This window comes from Nicotiana sylvestris, chromosome 11 (assembly GCF_000393655.2).
Source record: "Nicotiana sylvestris chromosome 11, ASM39365v2, whole genome shotgun sequence".
Lineage (NCBI taxonomy): Eukaryota > Viridiplantae > Streptophyta > Magnoliopsida > Solanales > Solanaceae > Nicotiana > Nicotiana sylvestris.
The window spans coordinates 4,634,320-4,652,500 of NC_091067.1; the positions used below are offsets into that span (position 1 = coordinate 4,634,320).

At 36.5% G+C, this 18,181-nt stretch overlaps 1 protein-coding gene across 1 annotated transcript; it reads right to left on the bottom strand.

The window, feature by feature from the left end:
* Positions 1-4,899: 4,899 nt before the first annotated feature.
* On the bottom strand, positions 4,900-6,100 carry LOC104249288 (putative GDP-L-fucose synthase 2). Its single transcript, XM_009805685.2, has one exon. The coding sequence runs from the start codon at positions 6,021-6,023 to the stop codon at positions 5,082-5,084; it is 942 nt and encodes a 313-aa protein (XP_009803987.1). The 5' UTR covers positions 6,024-6,100; the 3' UTR covers positions 4,900-5,081.
* Positions 6,101-18,181: the final 12,081 nt, after the last annotated feature.

Genomic DNA, 18,181 nt, shown 5'->3' on the forward strand with positions numbered 1-18,181 from the left:
TCCACCTGATTCCCAGATTTCCGTGTGCTCTTGGGCGCCCCGACTCTAATCTCTTAAATAATATTTTGCCCATAAAAAATGACCTAAGGAAGATTATTCATCGCACCATGACCGTTCATCCTTTTTCGATGTTTTAGGGCCATAAAACTAAAATTTCGCCCTATTCCCATATTTTCGTATATCATAGGCGTGGGCTTGGGTGTCCGGACCCAGATCGCTTAAAATTTTGTTAGGTCATCAAAAACGACCTAAGGAACAATAGTCATCGCTTCGCCATGACCGTTCCTCTTTTTTGACGTTTTAGGGCTATAAATCTGGATTCCGCCTGATTCTCATATTTTTGTATGTCATAGCCCACTCCACCGGTGTGGGCCCGCCCTAAACCGGATCGCCTAAATTTTTCGGCCCATAAAACATGACCTAAGGAACATTAGTCATTGCCTCGCCCTGACCGTTTCTCCTTTTTTGACGTTTTAGGGCTATAAAACTGAAATTTCGCTCGATTTTTAGATTTTTCATGTGCTATCACGCCACCGGCGTGGACCCGGGCGCACGGATCCGGATCGCCTAAAAGTTTGTCGTCCCATAAAAATGACCTAAGGAACATTGGTCATCACTCGCCATGACAATTCCTCCATTTTTAGTGTTTTAGGGCCATAAACTAGAATTCCGACGGATTCCCAGATTTTAATGTGCTATAAAATTTAAGATGATTTCTAATTTTTCGTATGCTAATGTCCACGCCATAGTCATTAATTCGGACGATGAGCTCCGAATCGCTCAAAATTTTATAGGCCCATAAGAAACGACCTAATGAACAATAGTCATGGCTTCGCCATGGTTGCTCCTTATTTTTTGGCATTTTCGAGCCCCATAACACAGGAATTCGGGACAATTTTTAATTTTTTATGTGCTAATGTCAACGTCATCTCCATGAATTCAGGCGACGGTCACCAAATGACCTAAAATTTTCTGGGCTCCTCAGAAACGACCTAATGAATAATTGTTATCGCTTCGCCATTATTGTTCCTCATTTTTTTAGTTTTAGGTCCATAAAATAAAAATTTAGGACGGGTTGCAATTTTTTGCCTCTACCTCTCATTGGACCCACAATAGCCAACCTAAAAATTATGAAAGACCGAGTTCAAATTCTAGTAATGTCAAAAAAAAAATGCATTGGCAATATTAACCTCCATGACTAGGGCTGTTCATTCGGATCGGATATCGAAAATCCGAACCGATCCATTCAATTTCGGATTTTGGATTGGATCGGATTTGGGATTGTGTTTATTAACATTTCAGATTTCGGATCGGATTAGTATATTTTAATCCGATCCGATCCGGAATCCGAAATTATTAGGGCATGTATAAATACTACACTTTAATTTCGGATAGTCAGTACTTTTTTTACATCAACCTCCAAGTTATTACCTTTACAATTGTTAGATTTAGCTATATTGGCACCATTGTACTCTCATAATTGCATAAATATGATTTTTTTTAATGTATTGCCTCTTTTACAAAGAAAATATACATATTAGTTTAATTTTGATGCATAATAATACGATCCGAAATTCGATCCGATCCAAACTTCAAAATTCGATCCGATATAATTCGGATCGAATTCGGATTGCATTTTCTAGAATCCGAAATCTGAATCTAAAATGTGCTAAATCCGATCCGATCCGATCCGTTCACAACCCTACATGACAAACATTCATGAGGGAAAATACACACAATCATGGCAGAATAAGGACTTATTTAAGACGCGCATAAACCGACTCAAATACCACAATTGAAAAAAGACAACAACAACAACAACGACCCAGTGAAATTCTACTAGTGGGGTCTGGAGAGGGTAGTGTGTACGCAGATCTTACCCCTACCTCGAGGGAGTAGAGAGGCTGTTTCGGAAAGACCCTCCGCTCAAGAAGAAGAACACAATTGAAAAAAGATTGAAGAAAAAAAAATCGCACTTTGAGTTTGAAAAGAATACAATTATGGGAAACCAAAAGAATATTGTTGCAGAGCCCTAATGGATTTGCCTTGTCCTCATTGATCAAAACTGGTTTGTACTTATTCTGTTTTATTGCCAAATTTGAAAATGAACCAAACATGACTGCAAATTTGAAAAAGGAAACAAGCTTAAAGAGATGGACAAATAGTTCATCTGACATATGTCGTGGGTTACCAATTTGCATGTTTTTTTTAATAGTTTGTATTAACTCCAAACCTGTTGCTACATGAATCATTTATATCCAATCAGTTATCGCATACGCAAATTCTTTACTTCCATTTGTTCTATTGTTAGTTGAATTTGTAGACTACGGGAGATCATAGGTCTCTTGAGACAATTTTCCTCTACACAATTTTAGGCTTTAGTACTTATAATGTTGCACCTACATTAAAATCTGCCTGATTATACTTTCCTTTAACCGAGTCTATCGAAAACAACCTTTATATCTTCACAAGGTAGGGGTAAGTCTACATACACACTACCATCTTAGTTAGTTTATCTGTCACTAGAAAGACACAAGTACCTTAAGAGGTCATGAATTAGCTTTCAAACAAAGCAATCCAACCTATTTTAACCCGCCCATTTGCTACCACTACCCGTAGTTATAACTGAACCTTTTTTTACCTTCAGCCCTCGACAATCTACCGATTGAAAAGATGTGAAGCACAAAGATTTAGCACACAAGCATCATCAAATTCCATTTTAGAACAGCATAATGAGGTGTAGTGGAGAGTGATACAAACGTTCAGCAAGAATTAGTTTCTTCAAAATATGGACATAAATGCATCGTCACATAATGAAGTTTATCAGCCACCTAGTCATAATCATGAGATTCATGACATGGAAAGAAATCAACTTCACAGAGAACCACGGTCGATACTCATCCTTTAGCAGCATCTTGTGTGAATGGTGAAACAAACAACAATAATAGAACTACCAGTTTCCAGTGGCAGCAACATGAAGTCATTTACTGCTATGTTATCTCTAATGGCTTATACAGTAAATAACCATATGAACTCAGCAGGTGTCAGTAATTCAGCTCTCTAGTCTCACTCACTCAAGATGGGAGAGGGGAGCTAGGGGGAAAAGAATCACAGTCCACCATCTGTGTCATTAGGCACTCAAGAAATATGCTGGTCACTTTGGGCCAGTGACCACGCAATCTGCAGATCCTTGGAACCAGTGATCATCCAACTAGAATGTAATATTTCATGTTTTTCTTCTTAGTAACATTAAGATTCAGAAACAGCTTCAACATGCATTCATCAGAATTCATTCAGGGTCTCACTGCAGCATATATCCAAGCAGATGAGCTCAATGTAAATTGGTCATGTCAATTTGGCAGAGCACTACCAAAATAAGAAGTCTACGCCCAGCATATAATCTATTAAAAATGGCATGCAGTTGTCTAGTCTGAACATCAGTGCAGTATGTATTCTTACACAACTAGTCAATAATTATGAGAATGATTTTGTACTAAGTCACATGACTTGAAATTAGACTATTAGAGTTGATGTTAAGTTACAACTGACCACCTACAAAAGTTTGAGCAAGTATCAGCTAGTTCATAGGAAAGATCGACATCAGGTTAGGAAGTAAAAATTTGCATCAACAAGCATTGCTTGTACCCCATATCCAAGCCACATTTCTGGAAGCTTCCTATGTCATGTCAAAGAATTCTCCGCCGTTCCCTTTTTCGTTTTCTTTCAGCACAAGAGTGACACATAATGATTGGAAATCACAATTTCTCCCTACAACACACGTGTATTCATGAAAAAATAAAATTCCACATTTTCTCTCATTTTATCAATATCCATCTTATAGTGAAGATCTCAGAACATTTTTATGCTTCTTGTATTTTGAGTTTATATCTAGAATTTGAATGAATAATTTGCATTTTATCTATCGCAAATTCAAATTGTTACATTTTGGCCTTCTTTATACTGATATAGTCCTCAAAACAAGCAAAAGTCTACAAACATTGGAGAGAGCAATTCATTTCAGAATTGAACTGCAGTCTGCAGCATATACACAAAGCATATAAGCTCACTGCAGACCAGCTCATAAGAACCTTTGGCAGAGCAATACCCAAAAATAAAAAGCCTAGGCCCTGCATATGCTGGAAGTGACACGACCAGAGTATGCCTATCTGCACAACTACCTAACGCTATATGATAACGCTATTATAGTAAGTACATGACATTTTAGGTTATAGTTGCTTTTAAGGTACAGGTGAAGTGGTGAACAGGGTAATAAGTTTTGAGCTATTATCGCAGATATCAGCTCTCTCATAGGAAAAGTTGGTATCGGAATAGGAACTAATAGTATGACCTCAGTTATGATTTTAGACTCGAGCAGATACCCCTACAGTCAATTTACAAGTATTTCGTGCACCCCCACATTCCAAGAGCTAAATTACTGGAAGTGGAAGCTTCCAGTGTCATGCCAAATAAATCTGTGGTCCCTCTTTATCACTTTCTTTCAGTACTAGAGTGATGCACAATATTTGGAAGAGGACATTTTCTCCCTATAATGCACATATATGCACACTACACTACATGTTGAATTCCACAACTTACAAATTCTAACATAAGCAAGTACGTATGCTCTTCCTAAATAAATGTACATCTGTTTGTAGATGCAAAAGATAAATTTCAGTACCAAACAAAAAGCTAATATCTTTATATCAAGATGGATTTCCCAAAAGTGGTTAAAAGAAACTCTTAGTGCGTAAAATAGTTATTTACATTCTCAACTAGTTTATCACCAACCAGAGGTAGAATTCAATACAAATTGCTCCGTGCTTTTAGACATTTCATAATGAACTATTCCAATATTCGACATAATTTCTTTGAGAGTAGCACATTCAATATAAATGGAGCTGCGGAAAAAAATAATTAACATAAACATAGTACTCAAACCAATACAAAAGATAATCAATAACTCAACTAAGCTTCCATAAGCTTATTATAATAATCCTTGAGCAATGTAACAAACAAGAATAACAATCTCATATCTTGCAGTTAAAAAAATAACACAGGGAAACATTCAACAATCACCTGAACTATTGCTTGCCATAATTCTCCAAATACCATTTATAGGTATCAACAAGACCATCCCGAAGCGAAATCTTGGGTGTCCATCCCAATCCAACAAGCTTTGAAGTATCCATAAGCTTCCTCGGCGTCCCATCCGGCTTACTCGAATCCCAAATCAATTCCCCCTTAAACCCCACAACTTCTTTAACTAACTCAGCTAATTCCTTTATAGTAACTTCACTCCCACTCCCTACATTCACATGTTCTAAATCACTGTAATTATCTAATAAAAATATCACAGCATCAGCTAAATCATCCACGTGTAAAAATTCCCTTAAAGGTGAACCTGTACCCCAAACAACAACCTTATCTAGGTTGTTAATTTTTGCTTCATGAAACCTACGTAATAATGCAGGTAAAACGTGTGAATTCTCAGGGTGAAAATTGTCATTTGTACCGTATAAATTTGTCGGCATTGCTGAAATAGCATCAAAATTATGTTGTAGCCTATAAGCCTGACACATTTTGATACCGGCTATTTTTGCAACAGCGTACCATTCGTTTGTAGGTTCTAAAGGGGCAGTTAAAAGGGCATTTTCGGGAATTGGCTGAGGTGCAAACTTAGGGTAAATACATGAGGAACCGAGGAACAGAAGCTTCTGGACTTTGTGATTGAATGACGAAACGATGACGTTTGTTTGGATTTGGAGATTTACAGTGATGAAATCGGCTGGATATGTGTTGTTTGCGTGTATACCGCCGACTTTAGCGGCGGCGAGGATGACGTAGTGAGGTTTCTCGGCGGCGAAGAAGGATTCGACGGCGGATTGGTTTGTGAGATCGAGATCGGAATGTGAACGGAGGAGGAGATTTGTGTAGCCTAATTGGTGGAGTTTTCGGGCTACGGCGGATCCGACGAGTCCGCGGTGACCGGCGACGAAGATCTTGGCGGATGTGTCTATCGGCATTTTTTTGTGTGTGGACTCAGATTTCGGTGTGTGTGTGTGTGAGAGAGAGAGAGAAATGAAATGAGCTAAGCTCGAGAGGAAGGAGCTAAATAATGCAAAAAAGTATTAGAAAAATAAGAAATAATTAGATAAATAAGAAAATAAAATTAAGATACAAAGTTTGTTTAGTTTCTTTTATAATCATGTGGAATTCAAAAATTATTGGTTCGGCTAATTTAAATTTTCGATGTAGGAAATATTTTATATTAAAAAATATTATTCTCAAAACTTTAATTCGAGGATCAAAATCAGAGTGGAGAGATCTCATTCATTATATCATAATGCATACGTTTCTTGAATTGGGAATAAATAAATTGAAGAATTAAAGTTTGCTCAAGGGGAAAAAAATAGGGCCAAAAAAAGAAGCTTTTTTATAATTATGTTTAAAAAATTTAGGATTAATTTAATTTATTTACTAGAATTTTGAGGAGTGAAATATTTGACTTACTACAAAAGATAGGACATGAAAAGCATATTCTAATTATCTATAGAAGGTCTTAATTTAATTCAAATATTCCATTTCTGCGTTTTTAGAGGATCATATTTCGCCTTTAATGTACTTGAAAATGTGATACAGCTAATCTAGTTTAGTTAGATTAAGCTAATTATTCATAATTAATTGAACGTAATAATTGAATAATTTAAGTCCAACAATTAAGATTGTGAAAAATATCATCTCATACACTTTGGAAAAAAAGAGTTAAATACTTTTTCACATTCAGTGTTTCTACCTAACCGAATAATTTACCTTAGCAATTACCCATTTAAGTAAGAGTACATAATTCAATCATCATTAAGTGATAAATATGTGTATAAAAGATAAATATTTTGCATTTATTGACTTTAGTATAAACATCGGGTGCAAGTAAGTATTTTGTACTGAAAAAGAAATATTTAAATTATGAATTATTTTAACACTCTTTTGTAAGTTCATGAACATATCTAAAATTACGATTAGGTACTATAAATACGGTGATTCACTTAATGATAATATAGTACTAAAAAATGGCAAAAGAAATTTATAATAATATTAGGTTTATTACGGGATATAATGAAGAAAAAAAAATTGATTTATTTTTAATTGCTCGATGTATCTTTATATAAGGAGAATTCGAAAAGAGAAGGAAAAAGGAGTGAAGGAATATAATAAGTTTAATGGGAAATAATTAATGGTTGATACGTTGTCTTCGATACTAAAAAGACCTGCATATAAATTCTTGAGAATTTTCATGTTATTTATTATGATAAAATTAATTTTTAATGAATGTGACATTATGGTTCACACCTAATGAATGGAGGAGCATTACTCAACATTATTATATTTGCTTTCTTTTACACAAATTATTTGGCAATATGAGTCACTTTTGCAATTGTTAATTTTCAAAAAACATGGCTACTAGTATGCAATGGAATATGCTAAGAAAAAGGAATCAGATGCTTGTGGAATATATTCTCCTAAATGATCAATATTAATGTTCACGCTATAAAATCCTTTAATTTGGATTGAAATGATTATTTACAAATATTGTTATTGATTTAATTTCCATTAATTGATAGCTCGTTCTTCTAGTTTTGAATGCCAATTCAATCACAACCTCTTATAAGATTTATATTTGATGGCACTAAAACCTCTTTTGAGATAATCTCGGATTGTTATTGAATTTAAGTTATAACGTTATATTTATTGGCGGGTAAAAAAAATTCACCCCATAAATATAATTTGACATGTTATAGTAGGTTACTTATTATTAAGTATCGTTATCAGTCAATATTAATGATGAATTATATGCACTTATCTTTTAAATGACCTAATTTGAATAAATATTTCTTATATTGTTAATGCATAGGACTTTAAGTAAATAAGTTTTATGTTCAAATTAGGATTACTCGTTAATTATTCTTCATCATGATTTGTATGTTGAAAACAGACCAAAAATGAATGAAACCAATACCTTAAAAGGGAGACGTGGTTGACAGTTAAATGGCTTTTATAAGTTGTAAACCAAGAATCCGTAAAATTTACTAAGAACAGTAAAATAAATACTTATTGAAATTAAATGATAGTCAGAACACCACCCACCATAAATTAACTATTTTTTTGAATAACAACAACAACGATCCAGTAAAATCTCACAAGTAGGGTCTGGGGAGGGTAGTATGTACACAAACCTTACTCTTGCCCCAAAGGAGTAGAGAGACTGTTTCCGGAAGACCCTCGGCTCAAAATAATAAGAAAAATAAAAAGGAGAGAATATTAGTTTCACCACAGAGATCATAGGAAAAATAGGAACATAAAATGCAGAAGGAAAAATGCAAAACAAAAACGATGGCTAGTAAATAGATTCTGCACCGAAAAGAGAAAATAGTAAGACACTGCAACACCCCTAGCTATTTCAGACAAAAACCCTACCATCTAGGCTCAAAACAGTACAAGGTAACGCAAGAAAAAGCAAATAAGTTGTTGAAACTTGCCTTTCCATATGTAATTTTCAGTATAAGAATACTTACGTATATTTTTGTTAGTCAAATTCTGTTTACCTGGAAAATATGAGTAACAATTAAACTTGATTAGTAGTTTTAAAGATATGTGATTTAGTTCAATACCAATTGATAATCAAGAAATATGAAAAAAAAATAAAAGAAATAAGTGAATCAAACCAATGTTACTCAGCAGTAGCGACTTCGAGCTTAGTGACCTCGAGGTGGGTTTAGGGCAATAAAAATAATTAAGCAAGAAAAGTAAAGTAAGAGCAGTAGAGCTAAAGGACAATTCTGATGAACAATGGGCAGAAAGTAATATAGTATATTCTTTGTTAATGATTAGATGATGTTTACCAATGATTGGAATTCCCTTTATATAATAGGGAAACCCTAAATAAGGTACATTTCTATCTAAAGTAAGGAATCAAATTGGGACAGTTGTCTAACCGCCTAGTACGGATTCGTACTAGGTCGTACAGATAAATTCCGAAATTTATGCCACGATCTTGGGGACGTGGCGGGAATCTTGTCCTTCTGTAACAAACTTATAATGGCATTATCTCGAGGCCGGTCACGTTCGGCCTCGATGTTCATCGGACACTTTGATCTTCGAAGCCTCCCATCGGGCTCGCTCCTGATCTATATCGATCTCGCTCTTGAAGTGACACTCGAGCTCATGAAATTGGGTAGCCGCGATTTTTATCGTATACAGATAGTCCCCGTATTTCTGAGAGTATAACGACAAAAAATGAATTGAGTTCTTGATCTTTACCCTGATTTTCCACAACATCATCATCGTGACGTAAGCGACTGAGGAAACGAAAGCTTGGAAGTTGGCCTTTCCCGAGGAAAACTCCGAGAACTTTTAGCGAGTCCGGCAGCGGGGAAGGTTCTGAGGGCGAAGACACTTCTGATGATAAGGACCGTGCTGCTTAGGTTTTGTGCTCTTAGTAATTTTTTGCTTTTGAGGCCGATCGGCCCTTGCGGGGAACTCTTGATCGTGACCTATAGCTCTTGTAAAAAGGTTATACAAAGCCTTTTTCCTTTCATGGCTTATGAATCTGTCCCTTTTGTGCGGTTCAAAGCGCTTTATCATAAAATTCCTTTTGAATGTCCGAAGTTTGAGATGGTAATGACCGACAATAAGTTCTGCCCTCGAACGTTTCTGATCAATGGTCCCCGAATGACTATTCGAACTTGAGTTTGAGTAGCTCTTAGGCTCGACAGTCGATGAGGTAAGGTAGCCCTTGGGCTCGAAAGATAGTCCCGGAGTGAGAATTTTCTCGAACTCGATAGCCCTTGGGCTTAGTAGTCAAGTGAGTACTTGCTCGAACTCGAAATGAAAATAGCCCTTAGGCTTTATAGCCGAGTGAGGATTTGCTCAAACTCGAAGTAAAGTTAGCCTTAGGCTTCATAGATAGTCCCCGAGTGAGAATTTTCTCAAACTCGGGTAGCCCTTAGGCTCTTTTAGATTGGCCCTTAGGCTCTTTAAGTTGGGCCAATTTGGCCTCTAAAACGACTATAATTTTTCCCTCTTTTCGGCTAAAAGACTTAGTGAAAATTTCTTTATGCCTTAGCATGTGTTTTTTGTACCCATTGGGTATTTTGAGGGTTCAATTGATCAGAACTCGTTCGTGTTAATACCTCTTGAGGCTTTTTCGAAGGCTGATGTTATCGAAGCCTTTAAATTATTTGAAGGTTGATTTTATCGAAGCCCTTTTTGATTTTGCCGAAGGTAGCCGAGTTTAAACGGTTTTTCAAAGTATTTGAAAGCCTTTAATTTGTGGCGGAAGTCGGACGTCTCCGAGCCGCATTATTTCGGCCATAGCCTTTTATATGACTGTAGTCTTTAATATGGTCGTAGCCTTTAATATGGTCGTAGCCTTTAATATGGTTGTAGCCTTTAATATGGCCGTAGCCTTCGGGTATGTCTCTTGGACTTGTTTCCCGATAACCTTTCGAACTTGTCCGAAAGGTTAGTCCCCGAGTATGATGGCCTTGGCCTTTGCGTCGAGGGATGCCTCTTTGAGGTCTTATAAATTCGAGTTCAGATACTCGAATGCGTTGACTGTCAATGACAATCCCCGAGTATTCGAGGTGTATTTACGTTTTGGCCCCTGAGCCGTTTCTCGTGGAATCACAAGTATGATGTTCGTATAGTAGCAAGTTTCTTTGATACACAAAGTGTTTTGATATAGAAAGAATGCTTTTTTGTATAATTGATACATGCGTACATGTTTTGCCATCGGGGCTCGACTATTCGATACGGACACGGTTCATCTGACCATTTGGCCCATTACAAAGTTCTTCCATCGAGACCCGATGTCCTGATGTGATTTTCTTGTAACAAAGTAGACATTCGAGGGCAATGCCCTTCAATACTCGAGGCATATTGTAGGGAACCTCGGATACCGTTGAATTGCTCTAAGTTAGCACGACAATGGTTGCCTCATTAAAAACCTCGCCGGAAAAACCCATTTGGGACAAAAACCGGTCTAAGGGAAAAAGAGTGCAACGAGTGCTTTAAGGTCCAAAGCTTCGTGTTGATCCTTGTTGAAAACCTGCAAGTGTTAGTCGAAAAAATAGAAAGGATTGGACTGGGGTTTAGGGCAATAAGTGAATCAAACCAATATTACTCAGCAGTAGCGACCTTGAGCTTAGTGACCTCGAGGTGGGTTTAGGGCAATAAGAACAATTAAACAAGAAAAGTAAAGTAAGAGCAGTAGAGCTAAAGGACAATTCTGATGAACATTGGGCAGAAAGTAAGATAGTATATTCTCTGCTGATGATTAGATGATGTTTACCAATGATTGGGGTCCCCTTTATATAATAGGGAAACTCTAAATAAGGTACATTTCTATTTACAGTAAGGAGTCAAATTGGAACAACTGTCTAACCGCCTAGTACGGATTCGTACTAGTTCGTACGAATAAATTCTGAAATTTACGCCACGATCTTGGGAACGTGGCGGGAATCTTATCCTTCTGTAACAAACTTATAACGGCATTAACTCGAGAGCGGTCACGTTCGGCCTCGATGTTCATCGGACACTTTGATCTTCGAAGCCTCCCATCGGGCTCGCTCCTGGTCTATTTCGATCTCGCTCTTAAAGTGACCCTCGAGCTCACGAAATCGGGTAGCCCCGATTTCTACCGTATACAAATTCAATTAACAAGAAACGTCCTTATCCAAAAATGAATTCGTTTCCATACGAAATTAAAATAACGCAAAGATGCACGTGCATAGCACGTCTTTTTTGTAAAATAAAAAATAATCACCGATTAATTGTTCAACTCCTCTTATGAAACTGATTGTTTGGTACCACATGCTATTCATTATTCGGCTCTAATTACGATACTGATTGTTTGGTACCAACTACTAATTATTTGTCAAATTCTAAATTAAGTTAAATTGTACCAGAGTAAAGTAATTCCACCACATAACCACATTTATATATATATATCTATCTTCAATACTATATTAAAAGCACGAATGTCATTAGGAAAATGTCGTTCGCCTTTTTTACCCCTTAAAACATATAGTTTACATTGGACAATACAGTAATTTGAGTATTTCATTAATTTTGGATACTATTATTTAATTAATTTTCCTACAATTTAGGAATAGTCATTTATTGTTAATAAAATTTTTGCCTAAACGTTCACTACACGCTAGGAAAGAGTGTTTTCTAAATTCCATTTATACTTTGGAGTACTAAATTCCATTTAGTTAATTAAATTTGCCTAAACTAGGAAAGTTTGTCGTCCAACTCCATTTATATTTTGGATTATTAAAATCTCCCTTTTATCATTTTAAGTTTAGGAGATTTTTTTGTAATTAAGATTTTGCCTAATTCTTACTAGAAAAAATAATCATTTAATATTTTTTTTAATATTTAAAATTTTGAGATCAACAAAAATTTTAGTTGTTAATTTTTTTTCTTATCTGTGTCAACATTAAAAACTTTTTGATAGATGAATTAAATTTGAATTGGAATGGATTGAATAGTATTTATTATATATTCCTAATAAAAGTGAAAATTATTTTGAACTTACACTTGTTTGTTTAACTTTTAAGTAATACATGACTCAAACATAATTTTTAATATAATAACTATGATCTTTTAAGATCTTGTATTCATAGAGACTGGGTACACACGTAACGTGCGTACCAGAAGATGTGTATATATATATATATATATATATATATATATATATATATATATATATATATATATATATATATATATAGTGGAAAAAAGTGCTGACTTGACACCTCTCTTTGGCTAAGAAACTCAATTATCTTTTTTTTCCTTTTTTTGACTTTTCCCCCTTCATTTCTCCATTTATCTTATTTTTATTATAGTCCAAAAAGTCTTTAAATGCAATTAGTCAACCTTTTACCTTCCACTATAACTGTCTTCATTATTAGATATCTTAATATGTATTATTGCTATACCTTTGTTAGCAGCCATCTATAAATTAAAACAATCTACTTTGTTAGCAGCAATCTATTCTCTCTTTCTCACGCATTATTTTTTCAGGTTATAATTTTTGAATATATTTTTGAAGGTTTCATATGGTAACTAATCAAGAACATCATCTTGAAGAAAATTTATAGTGAAGGCGAGCTCCGAGGATATATATAGGGTTCAAATGTTTGACGACTTTTGATTGTAGGTGATGTATTGAGAGTTTAATTTTATTATAAGCCATTATGTAGAGCTTTGCGAGGTAGGCTCTTGCTGAAATTCAATTCTGTGAACGGAAAATAAGTTATCCTCTAGGTGGTATTACATGGTATATTTTTCTCTTCTTTTTTTTAATTTATTTACAATATATCATAGTGACTCGATAATCAGTAATTCAGTATAACATGTATTTTGCCTCATCAATTAAAGCAATTTGATTGTTTTTATTATTACTGGCATATATTTTTTTGGGGTGTATTTGCTTTCCTATCGTTTAAGTTATTGCGCTTCAATAAGGTTAAAAAAATTCTATGTTACCTATATGTCTTCATTATCTAAATTACAATGAAATTACAATAAGAAAAGAATAAATAAACATAATTTAAAATTTGACTTCATTAGTATTTTTATTAGCTTGCAATTTATACTCCGTAACTTAGAATTTTAAAAAGAAATTAAAAGAAAGAAAAATTGATTTATTGAAAGATGGTTTGACTAAATAGATAACGTTTGTGGGGGATCGGAGATGATGAATCTATATTAGAGTGGTTGAAGAAGGTTTTAGGTGTTTTATGTGATGTTTTGCTTTTATTATTTATTTTTTATATTTTTCTTATCACAAAATCTATATATATATATATATATATATATATATATATATATATATATATATATATATATATATATATAGTGGACGACGTGCCACACGATCACCTCTCTTTGGCCAAGAAATCTATTTTATCTTTTTTTCTCTTTTTGGGAGGTTTTCATAATTTTTTTAATATATTTTATATTAAAAAATATATCTTCATAACTCACACCTCTATATTTTTAATAATCTCAATAACTCTCATGCCTTTTATATTCATAACCTCCAAATATTTAATGTATAAATTTATGATAATTTATTATAGTGTCCCTCCATGTATACCTTTAAAAGGACTTATTTGTTTTTAACAAATATGATTGATCATATGCACGATTGAACAAGAGGATGAGGGCTAAAGTGTGATCACACCAAGATACTAAGTTTATATTCTGCTCGCACTGGTTTGAGCTATCTCTATATTAAAGGTTATGGAGTAGAAAAGAAGAATTATACTAAGGTATGGTTTAAATTCTATTCTTTATTTTTTGTTTAAGGTAAATGCATGAAGATATTTTTTACTTTTGGTACGTTCCGATATATCTGATAAATCTTATATTTATATTTTATACAGGCGTGAGTCTTAAGAAGAATGATTAATTAAGAAGAAGTGTTAAATAATGAGGCAAAGATCGAAGTAAAGCCTATTTTACAATTCTTATTAGTGGTCTTTGATTTGTTATCCTTACATTTATGTTGTCTTTTTATAATTTTATTTATATTTCTTAAATTCCGCGCAAAGCGCGGGTAAATTTACTAGTTAGAGATAAGTAAGAAAATGAGAAGTTCATGATTTTGGTCTAAGAATGAAGGTGTAGACTATCTCCCTCCATGATTATGGATTGTGGGTTAAAGAGTTTTTCCAATTGAAGTGACAAATTTAAGTAGGGATTATTTTATTTACAGAGTCGCTACTTGGAATTGGTTTTCGGTATTCCAAGTCACCTTTTATTTGAATCCCTAATCAAAGGAGGGTTTGATTCTATTTTTATTGGTCCACAAATACAAAGTTCGGGTAAGGAATTCTGTTGATCGAGGAGAATGTGTAGGGCATTCCCCGAGTCCTGTGGTTCTAGCACGGTCGCTTTATTGACTTAAAACTTGGCTTGAACTAATTTTGGACAAACTGTGACTTATATGATTTTCATGTTTTACTTATCCGCTTTTATCTCTTGATTATTAGAATTATTAAACAAAATAATTTGGATAATATTACATTGTCATAACCACGCCACGCAAGCGAATGCATGATCGAATAAAAAAATTAATTAACTTATCATAATTGTACCTCGCAAGCGAATCCGAAATCATGACAATCAATTATTTGTAGCACTTTTGAGAAATTAATACATTTGAAAAAATTAATTCTTGAAAACTATTAGTCAACTATCGCGCTACGCAAGCAAATCTGTAATTTTAGCAAAGGATTAATTAAGTTAAACATTAACTAAATTTAATTGGTATGGTATGTGAATATTGAATTAATTTATTGAATATCAAACATCACGCTACGCAAGCGATTCCGTGAGTTAAAGCGTGTCTACTAATTGCCTAGCGTTTAAATTATTAAGGTGATTAGAAAATTGGACCAGCTTTGTTTGTTGGATTTAAAATGGCGTTCGACCATTTTCTTTGTTATTGGGGCTGCTAGGACTGCTGGGCCAATTCTATTATTTTTGGCATTAAGCTACCTTATTATTAAAGACAAATGGCCCTGCTAGCATGCTTAACCTCATAATGGGCCTGGCTGAATTTGAGTTCACTTTTGGCCCATACATTTAAAGCCTATCCACAACTACAAATCAACTAATAACCTACTAGTGTATCCTTTTTTTTTTCTTTTAATTTAACAATAATTGCAATAGTAAACTAATTGAAAACTTTTAGATACTCATCCCTGTTGAAGCTGAATAACCCATACCAACTCAATTCACTACAGGCCTTAAGCGATCTGTCGAGTTATCATGAATCATCGCAGCAACGGGCAGAGCCTGTGTCGACCTTTTATCTAATAAATGCATCCCTTCCAGAAGTCGGGGTTTGTTGCACGTATTAGCTCTAGAATTACTATGGTTATCCGAGTAGTAGATACCATCAAACAAACTATAACTAATTTAATGAGTCATTCGCAATTTCACAGTCTGAATTTGTTCATACTTACACATGCATGGCTTAATCTTTGAGACAAGCATATGACTACTGGCAGGATCAGCCAAGTAGCCTTCCTTATTGACGCTGGCGTCGCATGAGCATGGCCGACCCAAATGGCACCTCCAAATCCAAGACGAGCACGACCGTCATTCGTAAGGAGCATTCTTTGGGCAGATAGGAGCCAATGAAGACCCCATGCCCATTGCGTTTACTGAATCCGAGAGTCCGAGCATACTAGTCATGGACCAAGCCATTGCAAGGCGAAGCGAGGACGACCTGGGACACAACTGCAGCTTTTGGTTCACCCCGCACGTCGAACGCGAGGGGCGAAAGGCGACCGATTGTGCTTGATAATGCCTTGGCATTAGGTATGCAACACAGAAAACCGACGTCGAACAAGCCTAATTTGCGCTTGTACCATGATTGAGATGGCATGCGGGCTAGGACGTCGCTGCTCAAGCAGGGATCCAACCTAGCCACACAAACCGAACACCACTCATGTGCCGCACGTACACTTGCCTCGCCGATACAAGCCAACAACAGCCCCAACACGCGACGCGCAGCCATGTGTTATTGCTGATGCCAACATTGCAAAGCCAAGACAAGCCCCGCAAAGCACGAATAGGGGGTTGGAGCAATGCCAAACACAACCCACAACAACCGATGGCAATTGGCAACTTACTAAGCTTCGCCCCATGCGCATGGCACCTTGCGGTGCTACTTGTACGACGTTTTGTCGTTCTATTGCCAAAAGCCATCAGCCGCCACGAGCGATGTCGCCTCCCGATGTTGCCCACAACAACCGATGGCAATCGACAACTTACTAAGCTTCGCCCCATGTGCACGGCATCTTGCGACACTACTTGCACAACGCTTTGCCGTTCCATTGCCAAAAGCCATCAGCCGCCACGAGCGGTTCCAGACATAACCCACAACAATCGATGGCAATCGGCAACTTACTAAGCTTCGCCCCATGCGCATGGCACTTTGCGGTGCTACTTGCACGACGCTTTGCCATTCTGTTGCCAAAAGCCATCAGCCGCCACGAGCGATGTCGCCTCCCGATGTTGCCCGCAACAACCGATGGCAATCGGTACCTTACTAAGCTTTGCCCCATACGCACGTCACCTTACGGTGCTACTTGCACGATTCTTAGCTGTTCCATTGCCAAAAGCCATCAACCGCCACAGGGGGTGGGGGTGGGGGTTTACAGACACTACCCACAACAACCGATGGCAATCGGCAACTTACTAAGCTTCGCCCCATGCGCATGGCACCTTGCGACGCTACTTGCACGATGCTTTGCCCTTCTATTGCCAAAAGCCACCAACCGCCACGAGCAATGATACCCGCAACACCTGATGGCAATCGACATGTACTGAGCTTCACTCCATGCGCAAGGCACCTTGCGGCGCTACTTGCATGGCGCTCCGCCGTACGTTGTCAAAAGCCATGAGCTGCCACGAGCGGTGCCAGACACAACCCACAAAAATCGATGGCAATCAAAAACTTACTAAGCTTCGCCCCATGCACATGGCACCTTGCGGCGCTACTTGCATGATGCTTTGCCGTTCTGTTGCCAAAAGCCATCAGCTGCCACGAGCGATGTCGCCTCCCGATTTTTCCCGCAACATCCAATGGCAATCAACATGTACTGAGCTTCGCCCCATGCGCACGGTACCCTGAGGCGCTACTTGCATGACCCTCCGCCGTTCGTTGCCAAAATCCAATGTTTGCCACGAGCGGTGTCACCACCAGGCGTACTACGAGCCCACACGAGTACTTGCCGGCGCGGTTTGCGAACATCGGGGACGTAGCACGGACAAGCCGTGCATGCCCCAAATGCCACGCCCCATGCCAGCGTCCCCCATGCATGCCCGCCTCTTCTTGGCAGCAAGCACCTGAGGTGCCTTTCAACACCTCTACCCCCCTTATATATGCTTAAAAAAAATCAAGTTTCAGGAGTAGACATGTTTTGGCCAGAGAATCATAATAGACATGTACAACACCAAATAGCACAAACCAAAGTACAACATAGCTAATATATTAACAAATGACTTTTAAACATTGTAAATGATATTTTTTACAAAAAATAATGTTTTTTTGAAATATTTTAATTAAAAAACGAAAAATACTTAATAAAATACTAAA

Bases quoted from the DNA above. Each gene is read 5' to 3' on its own strand.
- LOC104249288 (XM_009805685.2), bottom strand. From the start codon at position 6,023: ATGCCGATAGACACATCCGCCAAGATCTTCGTCGCCGGTCACCGCGGA.